Genomic DNA, 18,632 nt, shown 5'->3' with positions numbered 1-18,632 from the left:
TCTTTCCCAGCACCCATCATGGTGAGGTGCTGATCTCCTTTAGGGATGCAGGCCCTTCAGTAATGCAGCTTATACTGTATTTAGAAAGTCAGATTGTCCTGCAACATATCAGAAAAGATCATCTCTGTCCTTGAGCCAGTATGGCCAGCTCTGAAAACCTGCACACCTGCCCTGACACGTGACAGATTTTGGTCTGCAGTCTCATGTGCCGTATAGTCTTTGCCATCTAACAGCATGTGCATCCCTATCTGGTGGCTTCTGGGCTCCAAACATCACAGGTGTGAGATTACAAGGTGTGAAGAAACAATTTCAGATATTTTTAGAGATTCAGAAAACGCAACCCCCCCATCTCCTGTATTCAAGTCCACAGCAGCTGGACACATTACAAGAAAATGTACAATTAGACTATGGGAGATGGGCTGTTCTGCTGGGTGTTGTATGGAATGGCTTAAGTGCAGTGAATACAGATAAAATATTTTCTTTCCTTTTTGAACTGAGAATGATAATGTGGCTTCCTCTGTTGTTCCCTATAGCTAAGAAGGAAACAGACCCAGATGGCATCAGGAATGCAAAGGACAATGGCCCTTTCCTGGCCCAGTACAGCTCAATATAGGCTGGGTGCGACACAGACCTTGGTGATGCTGGGAAGATGGAAAAGGGTACAATCCTCAGTTTCAAGGAGCCCAGCCCTAGATTTGGGTTGGGTGGACATCGCTTAGTAGGTACATCAGAAAGTCAAGTCAGGGTTTAAGTATAGGTTCATTTACAGCAGTTTCTGCAAATAAGGACTTCTCTGATGCCCAGTAAAACCCTCTGTAACTGTGGAAAAGAAAGTGTTCTCATCTAAATCAAAAAAAAAGCTAGGAAAAATCTGAACTTTACATGGCATTTAGCACAGGTCTCATTTTACAGCTTTGAAATCTGTATTGAGCTCTCTGCCTGTTCTTATTATTACTGGAAACAAGTTGGCTTACTCCTAAGTGCTGGTAGTTGTGTGAAGTGACAAATTATATAAGAGAGAAACTCTTGTGTACAAACTTTTTTGTTTTGAGTCAGCAGTTTTATTTTCTTACATCAGTCTTTTCAGCAGAATAACCTATATTAAGGTGCCCACTGACATCTACTAGCAGAATTTCTTAGATTCTTCTGCATATTTTTTTGCATAGTTACTGTCACAACTCACTAATATCACTAATAAGTAAAATAGATAGATAAATATCACTAATCACATTCAGATGAGGTGGGGCTACAGGCTAAAGGTGGTGCCAAGATATAGGCAAGACTCAGTGAGTTGATTAATGCTTAAGTGTGTGAGTTCTAATTAATGCAATGAAAGAAGAATTGGATTGCCCAACAAACCCCATAGAAATCTTTAGCTGGGAAGCGACAGACAAGCTTCCGCAGAGCAGAACTGCTGAGTTCTCGGGTAATTGCCAGGGAAGCTACATCAGGAAACTGCCACATTCAGGTTAGACTGAGGGAAGTTGGAGGTAGGGTGAACCCCCTGCACAGCCAGGGAAAATGGTGCCATGGTTCCTTCTTTACTTCCACCCAAAGAAATTCTGCTGCTCCTCAAGATTTTGCTGTATGTAACCACCACTTCATACTGCTATTAGTCTGTGCTGTGCAGGTACCTGAAGTCTGCAGGGAAGGTGGTTTTCTGCATGCTGCTGTCTGACTGCAGTGATAAAGTCTCTCGCTGGAGCCAAGGCAGATCCTCATAGTTAAGACACAGTTCAGTTTACTTCTCAGTCTCTGTGCTTAAATGAACAATATAGAATATTAAATCATCGCAAACTGCAAAGGAATGCTCTTTTTAAGACCAGACCCTTAATCTCTTGCCACCTCGATCTCAAGCTCAACATACTACTTCCTGAAGCATCCTGTTACCTTTCCTTGTAAAGGCAAAATACTTCTAAGTCTTTCACTCTGGTAAATTCCATGTTTCTCAGATACTTTGTACAAAGTGTAGTAAGAAATCAATATACATAATAAAATAAAGCCTTTCCTGCTGGCCCCTCAGGAAAACCCTTTCATGTCTCTCAGAGATGTGCCCCAGCATACTTGATCCTAACTTTAATGCGAACTCTTCAATTTGTCCCACTGGTTTGATCTTAGGGGCAGTTATTGCTTCAGTCATGGCTAGCAGCTTTCCCTCTTGACCCTTGGGATTTTATCCTTCTGTTGGCCAGGCAGAGGTGGTAAATCAGATTTGAGCAATCCTTAATAACACATCAATATATGAGAGCAAATTTACTGCTTCGCTTCATTATTGCCTAAGGAATTTGCAGACAATTGTATTATCTCTTCATTATAGGAGGGGAGAAGGAATCCCAGAGGGAAGAAGACAGAAAAACTAATCTGCATGCATTTTGTTTTCTTTTCCAGGTATCTCCATCATCTACCCTTCTTGATGTGAAACACAAATTTCACAAAGCATGTAAGTACTATGGCTAGCAGGCTGGAGGCATGGTTAGAGGCCTTTCAGCTTGGAGAAGTTGTCAAATTTATTTTTCATGAAATCTCACATGAAAGCTGAGCCTGTCTTGACAGCTCCAACACTAAATGAGAGCAGTGTTTGGACTAAGGTTCTACTATAGCTATCCCAGATATGAGAGGCTGGAAAGAGAGAACTGCATTATTTATCACTGCCAGCCCATGAGGGGCAGTACTTCTCTATCCTCTTTTTAGCATTACACAGCAGCAATTCAAGACCACAACTGCATTTGCCCTCCCAGTGTTATATAAGTTAGATAAACTTTGATAACTTTAGTCTGCTTCAAGCTGGCCATAAACAGACCATGGACATCAAACAAGTACTGTAGTGGGGAACTCAGGTGCAGTGACTAAATGACTTAACTTGGATCATGCACACAATCTGACAGATTTCTCAACTGAGCCAGCCATGTCCAGTTCCTTAAAGGTCAGGACAACCTCTCTTTCTTCTAGTACCACTTTTTCTTGATGTGTGTGTTTTGTATCCATAAGGAGGGGAGAGGGCAATTTTTCCACATACATACTGCATATATGGACCTCATACATGAGAAGAGATGAGAGCAAACATACTCAAAAATCTCTTTTTTCTCCCTGTCAGAAAACAGAGCATTTTTGCTGGGTGCTTCCTTCCTGCCTCCTCCTAGATACGTCTCCTTTCCTTAGCAGAGGGAGGTAGATGGAAAGATGGGAAAAGAGCAATGAAAGTAGCTGAGCACCAGAGCTAGATGGCATTTGCCTTTATCCACTGACTTGATTTTGGGAGTGGGGCCAAATGTACCAGAAACCTACCGGATGCGTATGTGTGTATAGCATGCCTTGAGTTCTGAAATGCTAAAATACTGCTGTATCTGTGTTTGTAGAGATCCTAACTGTGCTACCCTTGCTCCCAGAGGGAGAAATGTTGCTCCCATTCTTGACTGTGAGAAGTAAGGTGCTACCTGTGCTGAGGATTTGTAACCTTGACTGTCAGTGACATCTGACATGTGCAGGTCTCTGCAAGGCCTGTAAACTTGAACTGAGTTTCTTAGAACTGCAGAGGTAATTTCTTGAACAGAAAAAGGTGCAACAAGAACTGAGGGTTGGAAGTAAAGGCCAGAGAAACTCAAATTAAGAATGAGATACATGATTCCAAGAGGCAGGACAGTTTACTGTTGGTGTAAGCATCTTAAATGATGGCCTCTCATTATTTTTACAAATAAAGAATATGTGGATGTATTCAACTAAAGGCTAGATGCCTTTTGCAAAAAAAAAAAAAAAAAAAGGTTTAATGAGACACTAATGCTCTGACTTCAGAGTAGGGCAAGTAGAAGAAATATTATGCTTGTCCTCTGTCCTTAGAACTGTATAAAGCATTAAAGCTGAAGGCTTCTATGGTTTGCACAACGATTCAGTTGCTGAAGCAAAAGGCTGTTGACCTGACTGCTCTAAAACTACTTGATTTCACTCCCTGTAAGGGCTTGTAAAATGCAAAATTGTAAAAGTTCAAAACCCCACAGCTGAATATGAAAAGACTGAGTGCATAATTTTTAATATTTCAATAAGAGTATGTCCTCCCAACAGTTTGTGAAGTGCAGTATATTTCTGCCTAGACTCTCTTAAATTGATTGAAACTGGATTTATATTAAGGCAGCTTAAACCAGCTGAAGATCATTGGCACAGAAGTTTATGCCAATTTAACTATAATGAGGTTTTTAATGGATTTGGGCTAAAATAGTGCAAGTCTGTGTATAAGCCATTTTAATGGCGACTGTGTTCATATTTAGAGGCATCTTAGTCCTCAATCTCAATGGTATAAGTGGAGCTGACTATAAAGGAAGACAGTAAGCAGTACAACAATGCATGACACAAATCGTGAATCAAAACTCTTTACAGTACAATGTTTTACTGCACGTGGAAGGGCTAGCATGTGCCTTCAATGTTTTTTCAGTTCTCAGTTTTTTTACGTCAATTCCTTCCATTCCCAAGAGTACACAATATCAGTGTCCTATGTCCTTTCTTCCCATTCCAGCTCATTGCTTTGATCTCTCTTTTTCAGTTCAGCCTGAATGTTGTTGTCTCATGAGGTTCCTCCCTCCTCCTTTTTTTCTGCTTGCAAAGCACAGGCCTTCACTTTTTTTCTCTTCGTGTAGTTTGGAGGATGACAGCTAACAGAATACAGTTCTTTCAGGCAAGAGCTGAGAAGAGGCTGAAGCTGATCTGTGGATGCCTTTGGTTACCGTGTTATTCTTTACTAGCTCATGCATTCATTTCTGTCATTTTGTGTGTGCCAGACTCACATGTTCCCCTATAATCTCTTGCTAAAACACACTCCTACACACACCCCTTTACAGTCTCCCTGTCTTCATATATTCTCTTTTGATCACCCATGCAATTAAGCTTTCTCCTCTGCTGGTATCTTGTCAGCCCTTCAGTGAGAGGAGCCCTGTGCAGCAATTTTGCAAGCCTCATCTCTGTCACTGATCAGTTTTCACTGCCTGATTCAAGAAAGGAGGAAAAATACTGCATTACGAATTGCAGCACAGGAAGCTGTTAATCTTTAAAATAAAAGAAATGAGATGCAAGTGACACATAACATGTTCCTGCTAAGTAGTTTATAAGTCAGTCAAACATCAGTCTGGATCTGTGTTCATATGAAAGGCAGAACATACACTTAGAAGTCCAGGAATAAATGCTGAAACACTCCTCAGCCCTCACTTCAGGAAAACTGCCTCTACTGAAACAAGCCCAGCAAAACTTTAAAGCTGTGCTTCCTGTGGCACTGAGTTCAGGGGGGCAATTCAAGCTTTATCACTGGAGATTCATGGATCTATGAGGTCTTAGCAGAGAGTCACCTTTTAAGACAGACTGTCATTTCCATAGGAATTCTGAGCCTTTCTCCAGACTGAAACCCCCTGTTTCAAATCAGCCCCTGGTCACTGTAGCCACTGCCCCTGGCAGGGATGGGCAGCACTGGGCAGGGTCGGCAGAGAACAGCAATTTCCCTGTTGAAGCCTTCCAGCCATCAACTCCACAGGGGCTTTCTGTAACAGATGTTAGATCCAGGCTGTCATGCTTAATAGCAAACATCACACCTGCCCACCATGAATCTGTCTAATCCTTTTTAAACCTACTTACAGTTTTGACCTCAACAGAATTATCTGGGAAGGAGTTCCAGAGTGTAAGTATGTTGCAGACAAACGACTCCACTTCTACTGCTTGATATTTTCTGCCTGAAATTGAGTGGAAGCTGAATTTCTAGGTGTTACCAGTCATCACACTGTAATATCTAAGGTATGGCCAAAGAAGTCTTAATCAAATTGTTGCTGTGCACTAGGTAACTTTACTACTATTTTCATAATTTCTTTGGCTAGTTGGCAGAGGTGAAACCAAGGCAAAAACTAAGTGTATCAGAGGGAAATATCTTGTCCCATTTTCTCAGCTGATTATGATGAGTTAGGTACCTGGCATTTTCTTTATCTATAAAGATTATGTTTTTGATGGAGAAAGAAATACTGTGTAGGCTAAACTTCACAAGCTCTTGTCCTTGGCAATAACTCTTCACCTTTAATTTATTTTTATCTTTGCAAAATGTATTGGACTGGTGGGGGAGGAAATCTTACAGATAGAAAATGAAATACTGTAATACTAATGCTAATTCAAGTATCACATAACTAAAATAAAATACCTCTAGAAGAAGTAATATAGTGTAGTCAGTGATCATTAAATATTTTCAAGGTTACTTCATGAAAGTGGCTGAAAAAGCTCTTGAAAGAAGAGGAAGAACAGAAAGGAGAGGGGAAAATAAGATCTCAGCAATAATCTAACAAACTCATGGGTGCAACCTCCTGCACAAGGAGGTAGCACAACTAGATCTACTCTTTGAAGTCAGAAGAGTGAGCTTAGGGAGGCCAGAAATTTCCCTCTAGATGGAAGGAGCAGGCAGGGAAGGAAGGGCAAATGGGAAGAAGCATGGTGATGGGCATAAGGAAAAGAGCAAGTTGAAGAGAGAACTGAAAACATCATGTGTAGAGTATCCCACTCAGTCTGCAGAGGGGAATGAGGTGTTCAAGTAATCAGGAACACTACAAGCCGCCAGCTGATACACTAAAACACTAACTCCTAATCCTTCACCTCCAAAATTGCAGGTCCCTGCATCCAAATCAACAGGTGTTACTTAGGGCATTTTAAATAAGCAATGTCAACAAAAGTAAATCACTCAGAAAGAAATTGTCAGTAGATGGCACTCAAGAATAAACAGCATCATTTCTGGGCACTATTAAACTTTAGAATTCTGCTATACCACCTTACTATTGTTTCTTACGGGTATTTCTGTAAGAGATCCTAAGAGGTTCTCTGTAAAATCACTGAGATACTTTCTGTTGCTTTCGTCTGGAGAGGACAAAGAGAAAATTCTTTCTTTATGGTGGGGATCAATCTCTCTTTGAGCATTCTCCTCACAGTCTGTAGGGTGGTATGGCAGGACGCATGCATATGCCAGGTTTTGCCTACTGCTCTCATCCTGCATGTTCCCCAGAAACCATAGGAGAACCCGCAGCCCCTCAGTGTCATCACCCTCCAGATCACCTGGCCAGAACATACCCCGTGTCTGACTCGCTGCACAAAAGCAAGACCAAAGGCTCCTGTGCACGCCCTTCCAATGTGTCATTTCACCAAGTCTACCAAACCCTTCCACTGACTTCCGAGTGAATAAGATCTTCCTTGAATAAGATCTTTACTGTCCAATACAAGGAGAGACCTTACAATCTCAGAGGACAAACACAAGCAGAAGTTCCATATCATGCAGTTCTTTTCCAGCTGCACAGGAGGCCTCTGCATATTCTCCCTCCTTCCCTTTTCAAAATGACCTGTTAGTGCCTCTAGCTCACTTCTCTTTGCAGTTGCCTGTCAGCTCAGCTCGTGCTGAGCAGCTGAAAGGAGAGTAGCACTTTAAAACCAACATGGTTTTGTTCACCCAAAATCCTGAAGCAGATCTTCAAAACACAAAACAGTGGAAGCCAAGCTGGCCTGGTGAAGAGCAAGGAGAAGAATCTTTCATTGCTTAGAAATGACAAGGCAAGCTTTATGAGAGGAACTTGAGGCCCATGAGATACTAAAGCTAATCCTTTAGCAGAGGAGGTCCTCTTTCTATCCTTTCCAGAAAGCCTGCTAAGGCTGAATCTGCAACTTTCCAGTTTTTAATGACATCTGAGAGCTAGTAGCATGATTCCAAGAACAAGGGCTTGAGGAATGACTCCATATTGTGCCAAAACACACGAGATGTATGTAGAGCTGCTGCTGGAAAGTATGACTGTTTGTACTGAATCACATAATTCCCTTCTAGAGGCTGGCTGCGATGTTAAACTGCAGGGCTCAGGGAGGTGAGAAAGGATGCTGTGGGGCTTAGTCATTAAGAGCAGTGCCAGGGAGAACGGTGACTGCTAAGCCAGTGCCTTGCCAACCAGCTCTGTATAATCAGCACTGTCTGATAACACCCTCTCGCTGAGAACCTGCAGTTCCTCTGATTTCTCCACACTGTCTATTACAGCTGGATTCTCAGGTTGAAGAAAGTTAATGAAATCTGTCAATTTTGATGCCTGGAGAGACTCATGTACCTGATGAATACGCCTGCTGGGGACTCAGAGAAGCTGAATTATACTATTTCTAGCTCTCCCAAACTGACTTCATAGTCTTGGCTCGTCAATCAGCCGGGAGCTCTTCACATGTCTCACAAAATGAAGAGACCCAAATAAGTTATATCTAGGGCATAAAGCCTTCCAGAGGGACCTTTCTTCTGCACCGTATCAGGAGATCAGGCCTTGAAAAAGCCAAAGTTTTTGAAAGAGGACCACAATCTGATCTTGCTATGAGTTGCCTTGAGCTGGATGCACTTCCCTGAACAGAAAGGCAGCCACAGAGGCTTCTAACAAATCTCATACTCCTTCTTCCCAGTTTTTATCCCAAGTAGTTCGTGTTAGCACAGCGTAACAGCTCAAATCCATATAAGAATGAGTTTTCAAAGGGACAGGCAATATCCTGCTGTGCAAGCTGACTGCAGAGCTCATAGGCCCAGCATTATGTCGCCAGCATGGATTCACAGAGCACATCGGATTGACAATCACATCAAACTGGTGTTTTCGATAAATTTCCCCCTCCTGCATTCATAACAACTCAAATGGAAATTAACAATGAAGGTGAATCACTAGGGATGAGCACTTATTGCAAATGAGCACTAAGACGTACAGTGATTTCATCTGCATAAATTGCTCATTAATCTGTGTTTACTTTGTAAATGAAAAATATTAGATTAAGAAGAAACATGATTATATTTGTTTTGTCTTATATTTATAATTTTCTTTTGTCTTAGTCACACAGTAGATAACAATAGAAAACTAGTTTACAATGAATTTTGGTATCCCTCAAATGACACAGTTCTAGGCTCTTTTTACTTCCCTACGCCTGTCAACACAACTCACTTTATTAGAAACTCCTTAAATTTCTTGTTACTTGCCACAGTGAGGCCCCGTACATGCTTAGATTCTTTACTTTTTGTTTTGCAAACCTAAGCGCAAAGTAAGAAACAGCTCCCGCCTTAAAACACAAACCAGTCGCTTTCATTTTCCTCCCCAGCTCACAATCAGAGGTCTAATCTGTGAACAAATTGCTTCCTGTCTCTGCAACCTGTGCATGTCCAAAGAGAGACCTAAATTTTTGCCTTGGCATGTTGCTTTAGCCACCAGGCCGCCCTGTCTGGCAGGCTTCATTTCTGATCTGCACAGGAAGAAGCATCAGGAGGGTGACCTTCCCTTGGCTTACTTTTTGGCATATCTGTGCAAACCTCTCTACACAAAATGAAAGAGTCTGTCTGCTGGTATGGGTTTGCATAACTTGGATTTATGGCTTAGACACCAAGATAACTGAAGCACATCTGTGAAAGATGGGAATACTTTCGCTTCTTTTGTAACAGTCGGGAAATGAGAATGGCATCATTGACCTAGCACAGTTAAAAGAAAGAAGCAGCCAAACTGAGTTAGCCTTATGATTTGCGTCCTCCAGTTGACTAAAAATTTACTTTATACTTAGACTCCAAAATCTCTCCGTGTTGGAATTACAGTAAAACAATTCTGGCCAGTTTTCAAAAGGGGCGGACAATGCCTGGGCCGCTTCAGCTGAAACCACGGTAAGTAGCCCTCCAGAAGGTGCTATGCACTTCTTAGACACTACGTTGCATCCTGAGCTGTGGTCATAACCCTCCCATTCAAACCCTGACTCGTGTGTCTCTGAAGCCCAGAACCTGCATCTGGAGATTTCTAGGTGGTGTGTAGACTTGTTGCTCTCAACTGAATTGGGCTTAATAATGAGAGTAAGCACTGGACTACGTGCCTGCAGTTCAGTTCTGCTGAGCAGTTGAATCTCATTGTAAGTAGTGGAGGAAGAGATATAAAATCAGTCTGAAAAGCAGTTGATCAGATATCCCTCGAGTTTTGCTTTCTGAAATGCAATATGTGGTTACAAAGAACATTTTCAGTACGTACTGAATATGAACTGAATTAGGAAACTGTGGTTGAGGTTTGGTTCACCCTGCTGGTTTAGAAGCAGTGCTCTTAGTTACACAAGACCTTAAGCAAGACTTTTAGGATCAGATTTTTAAAGCATTTGGTCTTCTCAAGAAAATAATGAAAGCCAGAAGACCAGCTGTGATATTTGAAGTCTCCTGATTCACACTGAAATGAATGGGATGTTTAAGACTTAGGTCTTTAAGACTTGATTCAACACCAATGGGTGTCACACTATTGACTGAAGTGAGTTGTGTGTCAGACACTTTCTCACTTTTGAGTTTCATTTTCTCATCTATAAAATAAGAATAATTAAACTGCCTTTCATCTATCTTGTGATCTTTTGTCTATTTTGGCTGTGTTCCTGTAAGAGACATTTGGGACAAAGAATGACTTAAACGTATGCCTAATGACCTATTGAACCAGATGGAGTAAGGTGTCTAAAACACAAAAACCGGTCTACCCATTAAATGCTCATAGAAATAAGATGACCTTCAGGAAAAAATCTAGCAATATTTAAACCAGCAATATAAAAAGTGAAGATCAACTCAAAAACTTTAATGGAAATTCACATTATTTCTTCTTTTTTTTTTATTTTTGGCAACTGCTACATGTAATGTTATTGCATTTCATTAGCAGGATTACAGATATCATTTCAGATGAGTAGTATAATAAAAGAAAAGGAAGCAAATCTGCTGAGATGTAGCTGGAATCAGAAATGGTCCTGTCTGCTTTCTGGGATATTGTTCCCAGCTGAGATTTGCAAGGCTCTAACAATGCATCACCAATGACATCCTATGTAAACAATCAGAGAACAAATGTGAGATGCTATTTAAATGCCCCATTAAGAAAAGAAAATTTCATAGCTAGATTCTTTGCTTTTCTTGCCTTTACACTAGATTTAATTGACAGTTCTAGATGAGAAAGAGCAAGATTTGTTTACCAGAGTTGCCTATTACTCGTTACAATGTGTCTTGTCTTAGTGCCTATGGCTCAACTGAGAAAAGAACAGTGCAAGGCCTTACAGAAGTAGCAGAGGCCCTAGAGAGTGCCTAATCTCAGGTAAAATGAACAGTTAAATCTAATTACCTGTTAATAGAAGATGCCAAAGTAGTTTTAGGTTGTAAACAGCTCCTACATAGATTTAAACTTGGATATTACTGCTTTTGTCTGAAGAAAGATAGATTTTTAGTTTTAACCTGGTGTTCACAACCAGATTCATGTGGGATTAATGTTCATTCGAGGAATTCAAGATACTAAAATTCCCAATGGGTCTTCATGATTGTGAAAATAACCTCACGCCCATTAATACAACAGATAGTGTTAATTGTGGCACGGTCAAGATCACTTCAGGCCTCCAAATGTGCTCTGCATCTACACCGGTTATTTCATAGGACTCCCTGTGGTTTTGTCCATCAGAGTTGGACAGATGGCTTTAGAGAAAGATCCAGCAGTTTCTGTTACAAGGGGCTGCACAGAACTGGGTCTGCATGAATTGTCCCGGGGACTTCTTGTGAAAGACAGCCAGCAGGCACTGGATAACAGAAGAGGAAGTGAATCTCCCATGCAAGAATAAGAGACACTTACCTCCTTCTTTGAAAACTCCGGGAGAGCATGAGAAAAAAATGAGAAGGTCTATGTTTTCACCTCTGCTAGACAGGTTAGAGAAGAGGTAGCAGCTTCAGCTACTAAGTTGAGACTTGCCCTCAGGTCTTCTCTGCCTTCTGGCTTCTCTAGCTGTGCTTCTGAAGACCCTGGCTTCCACAGGACCAAGAGGAGGTGTGACATGACAAGTAGGTCAGGCCAGCAGGACAAGAGCAAGGGAGGCTGTTCAGACCTGAATGTTAGAGATGTTCCCCTGTGATGATGGTGGCTTATTTTGCATTTGTTTACATACATACTATCTCTCTCTCTCTCATGTTTGTAGCCTGTTTATTTATTTATTTTCCTGATTGGGCGCAGGGGGATAGAAATCCTAAGAACAATCAAAATAAGAAATCTTTCAAACAAAACTTGTTATTTGCCACAGTTTCAAGTTAATGAAAGCAATGCATCAAAGATAAGAAGCTGAGCAAATGACATACAATAAAAATAATGTGGTAGAGTGGAGTTCTGCCTCTTTCTAAATGGTCCCCAAATTGCAATGATATCGAATATATTTGCTGTTGGAAGTGATTCACCATTGAAATATTTGATGTGCGAGTTACCATGGATCTGCAGCTCATCCACAACCTGTGCTGATATAAAATGTGGGCTGGCCTTGCCCACTCTCTGGCTCTCGTTGCTCCTGATGGGCATTAGGTGACTTTGCGCACCCATCTTTGTATTGCAGTCTGGCATTTAATTATCTCTCAATGCCAAGCTATGTTCTACCAATTGACATTAGATTGAAAATAATTCCTATCCCCACCAGTTAGTCTCAAAGTTTTCAGTTAAGAACCCGAACACCTCATCTCATATCTGGGGAAATGGGGGCACAGGCATCTCTCAATCCCTCAAAAGGCTCTGGGAGGAGAAGACAGTCTCTGATGCTACCTGATGTTTCACCTACTACCTTCCCTTTTCTCATTATTTTAATCTCTTTTTTGAACATTTGAAAAACAAGCAAACACATACAGAAATAGAAGGGGCCTCTGAAAGCATGGAAAGCTTAGCAGTATCTAGCTAAAAGCAGATGGGGACTTCTCTGGAATATGTTCATCTTCAGGGGAGAATGCCAATTTTCCCTAGAGATAAACCTGGTAACCATTAGGTAAGAGCAGCAGTTGCTGTGTTCCCATGTACAAAGCTGTCAGCACATCGTTTAGTTTTACCATTGCAAAAGACTGTCTTAATTTACACAGAGATGACTGTGTGTCAGCACCTTTGCTGAAGGAACATTTCTGATACCTAAAAAATGACACTGTCCTTGAGATTTAGACGATCTGTCATAAATTTTCCACTTTGAACCAAGTAGCTGCATGAGTCCAAACGCACTGAATTTATGACTGGCTAGATGCCTTGATATGAGGCAAGAAAGATTTGAATGTGGCAAAGTACAGCTGCATTTCCTGTATGATCCAAACAAGATTTACCATATAAAGGTACAGGCATTTGAGCCTATGGGAAAGCTGGGTGTATATGTATATACTTTGCTCCATTTAGGTTTCAGACAAAATTTTAAAATATCTAGCATACGCTTTAGAAAGTCTTAAATTTTCCTTCACCTCTTTCGCTGTTTCTGTTGTGACAATGTATACTGGATGTGGGTTTAAGGCTGCAATCTAGACATTAGCCTATTTTCAATGCACACTTGCATTTTTACTTGCATTTTGGGTAATATAGCTCATACCTCTGATTACCTATCAAAATGAATATAGGAGATACCATGTCTTCCAATTCAGATTTCCAACTCAGAAAGCAAAGTCATGCCTCGCATCAGTTAACAAGACTAGATTTTCCTCTGAAGGCAGGTAAACTTAATGTCATAGCTGTTACTAAAACTTCAGACAAAAAAAAAGTTTATAGTCTAAATTATTCCATAAATGTGGTTAGAAATAAATTATGGAGGTACAAGAAGCAAAAAAAGGACTGAAAATGAAAAATCAGAGGTTGAAAAAGAACCAGTAGGCCTGTCATTGAACGCAAGACTAATTTTTTTTCTGAGTTTGAAATATACAAACTCACTTTCTCCATAAACAGCTCTGAATTCTGACACAAAAGTCGTGTTTCTACAGCAACAAAAACATTCTTGCAAACTTTCAACTAATTCTGCCTGCAGATAAGAAGTCCAACTCCAAAGATTGTTACGGAATGCATAGGAACAGAACAAACGGAAGGTTATGCCAGTGGCTCATCTGCTTTGAACAATGCATGTTGCTCTGGCTTAAATACATACTAACAGGAAGGAAATATTTTCTTTATATTCTTCCATCAAAGTGCAAGTTCAGAGCTCACAGTCTAGATGAGTTGTGGCTGTAACATTTACAGAGGAAAATCAGTAGAGGTGTTCAATAGCTGTTAAGTGTTTGCTGTATAGATCGGGATGAAACATTATCCCTCCAGCATGAAAATGAGTGTAGCCACTAAGCAGTATCACCACAATCCAGTCTCTTGTGGGCCGTGTCTGTATAACCATGGGAAACCAGATTGCTGATCAGTTTTGAGCATGTTACCCTTCTTCTGGCATGGCTGTCCCATGCCTGGACTCGTCTCCTGCTGGGAGACCTCGGGGTGGTGGCTCCTGCACACTCCACATGAGCCAGAGCACCACTTATGGCACACACAGAAAGGCACCTGGGGTAAACCACATTTGCTGTTTGTCCTCACAGTGTCTCTGTTTGCTTGGAAAGGTACCATAGCTTAATTTCACAGCAGGGGAACTGCAGTATGAGGAAGGGAAATTATTTGTCCTGTGTCATAGAGGTGAGATGAGACGAGTGGTTTCCCAAGCCTTGTGGCAGTGCTTCTGAGGCACTAAAGCCTCTGCTCAACCTAATTAAGGTGGTGGGATGGGGAATTAAACTAGCTCAAATAAACTTCTCTCAGGAAGGACATGGGAATATGACTGAGCCTCTGGCTCGCATGCTGGTGTCTGATCTGCTGCCAAAAAAGGGCAGATCTGTGCTGCCATTTCCTCATCGCTAGTGGAGAAACTGCTGTTTAGCCCTGTTATTAGTGGGGATTAATTTCTGGTGAATTTAGCAATGAATTTATGACAAGTTAATTTGCACTAAGGAAGAAAGCATGTCAATTCAAATGTGTCCAGTTAATTATTGATGGCATTGGTGTGGCCATTAGGTACAAAAACCACATTTCTATTAGGAGTTAGCAAGGGAATGCATCCTGATTAGATTAGAGGCTGGAGTGAGCGCTATCCCCTGGACAGTCAAATATTGAAAGAAAATTATACTTCATTAACATATTTTATTAGCTAATTGACTAAGGAATGCTTTTAAAGAAACATAGCTAGAACCTGGGATAGGACCCTCCTCTGCCCAGTACATCTCAGGTGGAGGCACAAACGAGCCATCTTTGCTGCATCAGCTGAGAGGCTGGACCACCAGGTACTTTCTGATGTTGAAACATAAATCAGCAGGGCTCCAAGCCTGCCGTAATGCATTCAGACAGTGAGCAAGCAGCACAGTAAAACAGCGACCTCACCAGTTCTCTGCTCCCTGCCCCTTGTGCAGCTCTGCAGAGAGCTGCTACCTAAACGCACTTAGCAGTTGTGCTGATTGCGGCAGTATCCAAAGAAGTTTCTAAAGTGAGGAGGCAATGACCTGTGTTATCAGTGTCCTGCAACAGAGTGCATCAGTAACACTGCAAGGCAGAGCACTGTTTGTTCTCTCAGAACCCGGCACAGGGTGAACGTGAACAAAGGTGTTAAAAGAAACACCATTATAATACAGGCTTTTATGTCTTATTGCTTTTTTTTTTCTGAGACCATGAGGATGGTCATATACCTGAGAGTAAATGCTCTGCTCTGCTGCCTGTGAAACTAGGTTGGCTACTGCCACACCAGTAAAGATACTTCAGATAGACAGCAACTGATTTCATAAACCACCAAACATTAAGCTGTGCTTTTAAAAATCCCTTGTTAGAATACAGACAGGCAGACAGAGAAGGGAGGGTATTTTTGGTCCCCAAAATACGTATTTAAGTTGGCAAGTATGTGTTCCCTAAAGTACATTTTCTCATGTTTGGGTTGCCCGTTGTATGAAGGCTTCACTGACAGAGTTTATATCTAGGAAGAGAATTCTGCTTGAGTTCTTACATCCCTCCTGATACCTCAGCAATTATCTTTGTTACCCTTTCCAAACTTGTAGAAACAGGAGAATCAAAGACAAAGCTAACAGATTCTCAATCCAGACTACAGATCCTCAGTCGGCATAAATTACTCATCTCTCTTTTAGTTGGGGTTGGCATTTCAGAGCCAGAACATGCAAACAGGAAGCAACCTCTCTGCTATTTTAGCATGTGGATCACAGGACACAGTCCTTCCTTGGGTGGGTCCCTGGTTGAAAGACTCCTCAAACTCATTACACGAAGCCCAGCTACTGCGGTAACACTGTCTGGGGCCAGGCAGTGCTCCTGGGTCCTGCAGCTGCAGCATCTCCTCACCTCCTTGAGCTGTCAAAGGGCAGTCCCTCCCGGGAACGTTGCTTCAAGTTCCAGGCTTGCCAGAGTATTTGTTTTCTCGTTTCTGTGCTCTATGGTTATTAATAAGGAAATAAAAGGTGAGCCCCTATTCCTTTTCCCTTTCCTTACCCACGCACATTAATTTAAATGCAAATCCACACAGAGAGATCAAAATTAATTATACTTTGTGCAGCAGGCTACATAGAAAATTGAAATGCACAGGGCTAGCTTTTCTTTTTCCTTTTCTGCTTTTCTTTTTGGAAGTGGAAAGGAGAAACAATGTAACAAAAATATTAAAATATGCAGCTAAATATTGCATGCTTGCTTGCTTTTAGATTCTGATGCTTTTTTGCTTGCCTGAATTTCCAGAGTTGCTTTTAGTGTCAAGCTGTTTCAGAAGGAAAATTGAAAGCTTAATTTGCTAGTGACATAAATTGACCTCTAAATGACAAATAATATTCTGTTTGCCACCAATAACAATCGATCTTCATTAAGAAAAACTATGCTGACTCTTAAGAAATTTGTCCATTATTGCCCAATCATAATATAGCTAAAGTCTGAGGTTTTTTTCCAGCAGAAAAAAAAGAAAAGGTAGGGGGGGACAGGAGTGTTCTGTTCCTCAATAAGTTCAGGAATTTATAATAATGCTTTTCAATCCAATAAAGCTGGGTTGGTTATTTTTTTAAATGAAAATACGATCAGGTGAATTTGTGTACCCAATTGCAGCACAGAGTCTCAGGGGCTGGAACTCTACATCTGGGCACAGTCACAGAAGATTAACTGCTCCCAGGTATCAATGTATGGACAGGGCTACCCTGTTTGCCAGATTCTAGGCAAGAAAAGGAAAATTTTGACACTTTTAAAGGGGAACGGCTTCTAGCACTGTATGCAATATAATACTCTTTACTATTAGAGATGTTAGGTATGCTCTAAAAAAAACTGTTGGAGCAGGCTCTGTGGGACTTCAGTGGAGGTGCCAGGGTGACAGTTCTGTTACTTCATATAGGAAAAATGGATGCTAATGGACTTTAAGAATTTAAGGCCAATCAGAACAAGCAAATGAACAGCTAAGAAGCAAGCCTTTAGCCAGACACTTCATCAGGCTGAGGCTTACTTTCTTAGTAGTCTGTGGGAAATGTGTTGTTCTGCTCCTTGGCCAGACCCTATCCTTAGCCAATGCCTGGAGACATCAATTCAGCCAACACGCTGCTCACTCTCCCTGTGTAAGCACTATGGTTGTAGCCAGATGCATTCATATCTTACAAAGAAGAGAAGAAAGAAAGTGATGCTTGTGATCAACCAGCCCCCTTTTCAAATTCCACATGACATTAAGGAAGTGGTTATTTGTGTCCCCATAGCAACTACAGGTCAAGCTGTTTTTGTAAGACACATGGCCAGAGATCTTCCCTGGAGCGCTTACAAATTAACCAAATCAGAGAAAATACTCAGAGGAAAAAGCTGACAAAGAAAAGAGATTTATCTCTGAGTGTGGAGCCGTTTAAAACCATATCCGTTTCACCACACTGTTGAGATTTTGTTGAATAGGACACACTGGATCTGCTCTTTCCTTTGACTTCCCATGAAAACACAGATCTCACTCAAGACCTTGCTTCTGCTCTTTAAGTATTCTGACACACCATACAAAAGGTCCTTCTCTGTGAAAAACAGAACCTAGCTGACCAATCCTGATTCTGATCCGACAAGTGTTGTCCCAAGGTGAGCCCTGTGCACTAAACACTTAGCAAGACGTGGAAGCAGTGTACAGTTGGTAGCCTGACCCCTGCAAGGCCAGCTGGGATCAGGAGCTCTGTATGGTGCCATCAGCACACCTGGAAGCTACCTGGAGGGTACCTGACTAGACCTGGTCTCTCTGCACTAGCCCTGAAATAAAAGACCAAGGTGACTGTGCTGGCATTTATGGGATCAAAGCAGCAAAACCTCTTTTTGTCTGTGGTCAAATGGGGCCTTTCATCTCAAGCCATGTGAAGAGAGGCTGGGGCCTTACTCGCTATGCAGATAGCAGTCCTCAGCGGCTGCCATTTATTAAAGTGAAGGCAAGCGTAGTAAGTAGTAGCTTCAGATACTTTCTTGTCTTGGTGTTGTGGCCCAGGTTAGTTTTAGCATCGTTTCTTAGGTGTGCTTTGCTTAGTGCCATCACGCTCAGGAATCACCCAAGAGCAGTGTTAGCACAATAAATCCCACAGCCTTTTCTTCCCAATAAAAGCAGAAAGCAACTGCATCAAGTCATTTCAGCATCCCTCTTTCCTGCTGTCAGCCCAGCGAAGCAAGGGCATGCAAACTTCAGACCAGCAAACGCTGAAACTGTCGGCAACGGTGATATCTCTATCCGTTCCTGATTTCTCAAAAGCATTCCTGAGAATGCTCAAACATGCCCGCCACAACCAAGAGAAACAACACTCATGACTACTAAGGTCGTGGATTTGTAACAACTATATTTGTTCAGCACTTACTTGTCAAGAAAAG

The 18,632-nt window shown here is 41.5% G+C and overlaps 1 protein-coding gene across 1 annotated transcript in view; it reads left to right on the top strand.

Annotated features, from left to right (window-relative positions):
- TECRL (trans-2,3-enoyl-CoA reductase-like) overlaps positions 1–18,632 on the top strand; it is a gene marked incomplete at its 3' end in the record, with an annotated part of 54,283 nt that overhangs the window by 11,406 nt on the left and 24,245 nt on the right. The window contains exon 2 of the mRNA XM_009870350.1: positions 2,389–2,440. Coding sequence (XP_009868652.1) covers positions 2,389–2,440 — 52 coding nt within the window. The remainder of the gene's footprint in view (positions 1–2,388; positions 2,441–18,632) is intronic.

The sequence above is a fragment of the Apaloderma vittatum genome, unplaced genomic scaffold (genome assembly GCF_000703405.1).
Source record: "Apaloderma vittatum isolate BGI_N311 unplaced genomic scaffold, ASM70340v1 scaffold8715, whole genome shotgun sequence".
Lineage (NCBI taxonomy): Eukaryota > Metazoa > Chordata > Aves > Trogoniformes > Trogonidae > Apaloderma > Apaloderma vittatum.
Note: the sequence above shows the minus strand (reverse complement) of the source record. Positions and strands in the feature narration are given on the sequence as shown.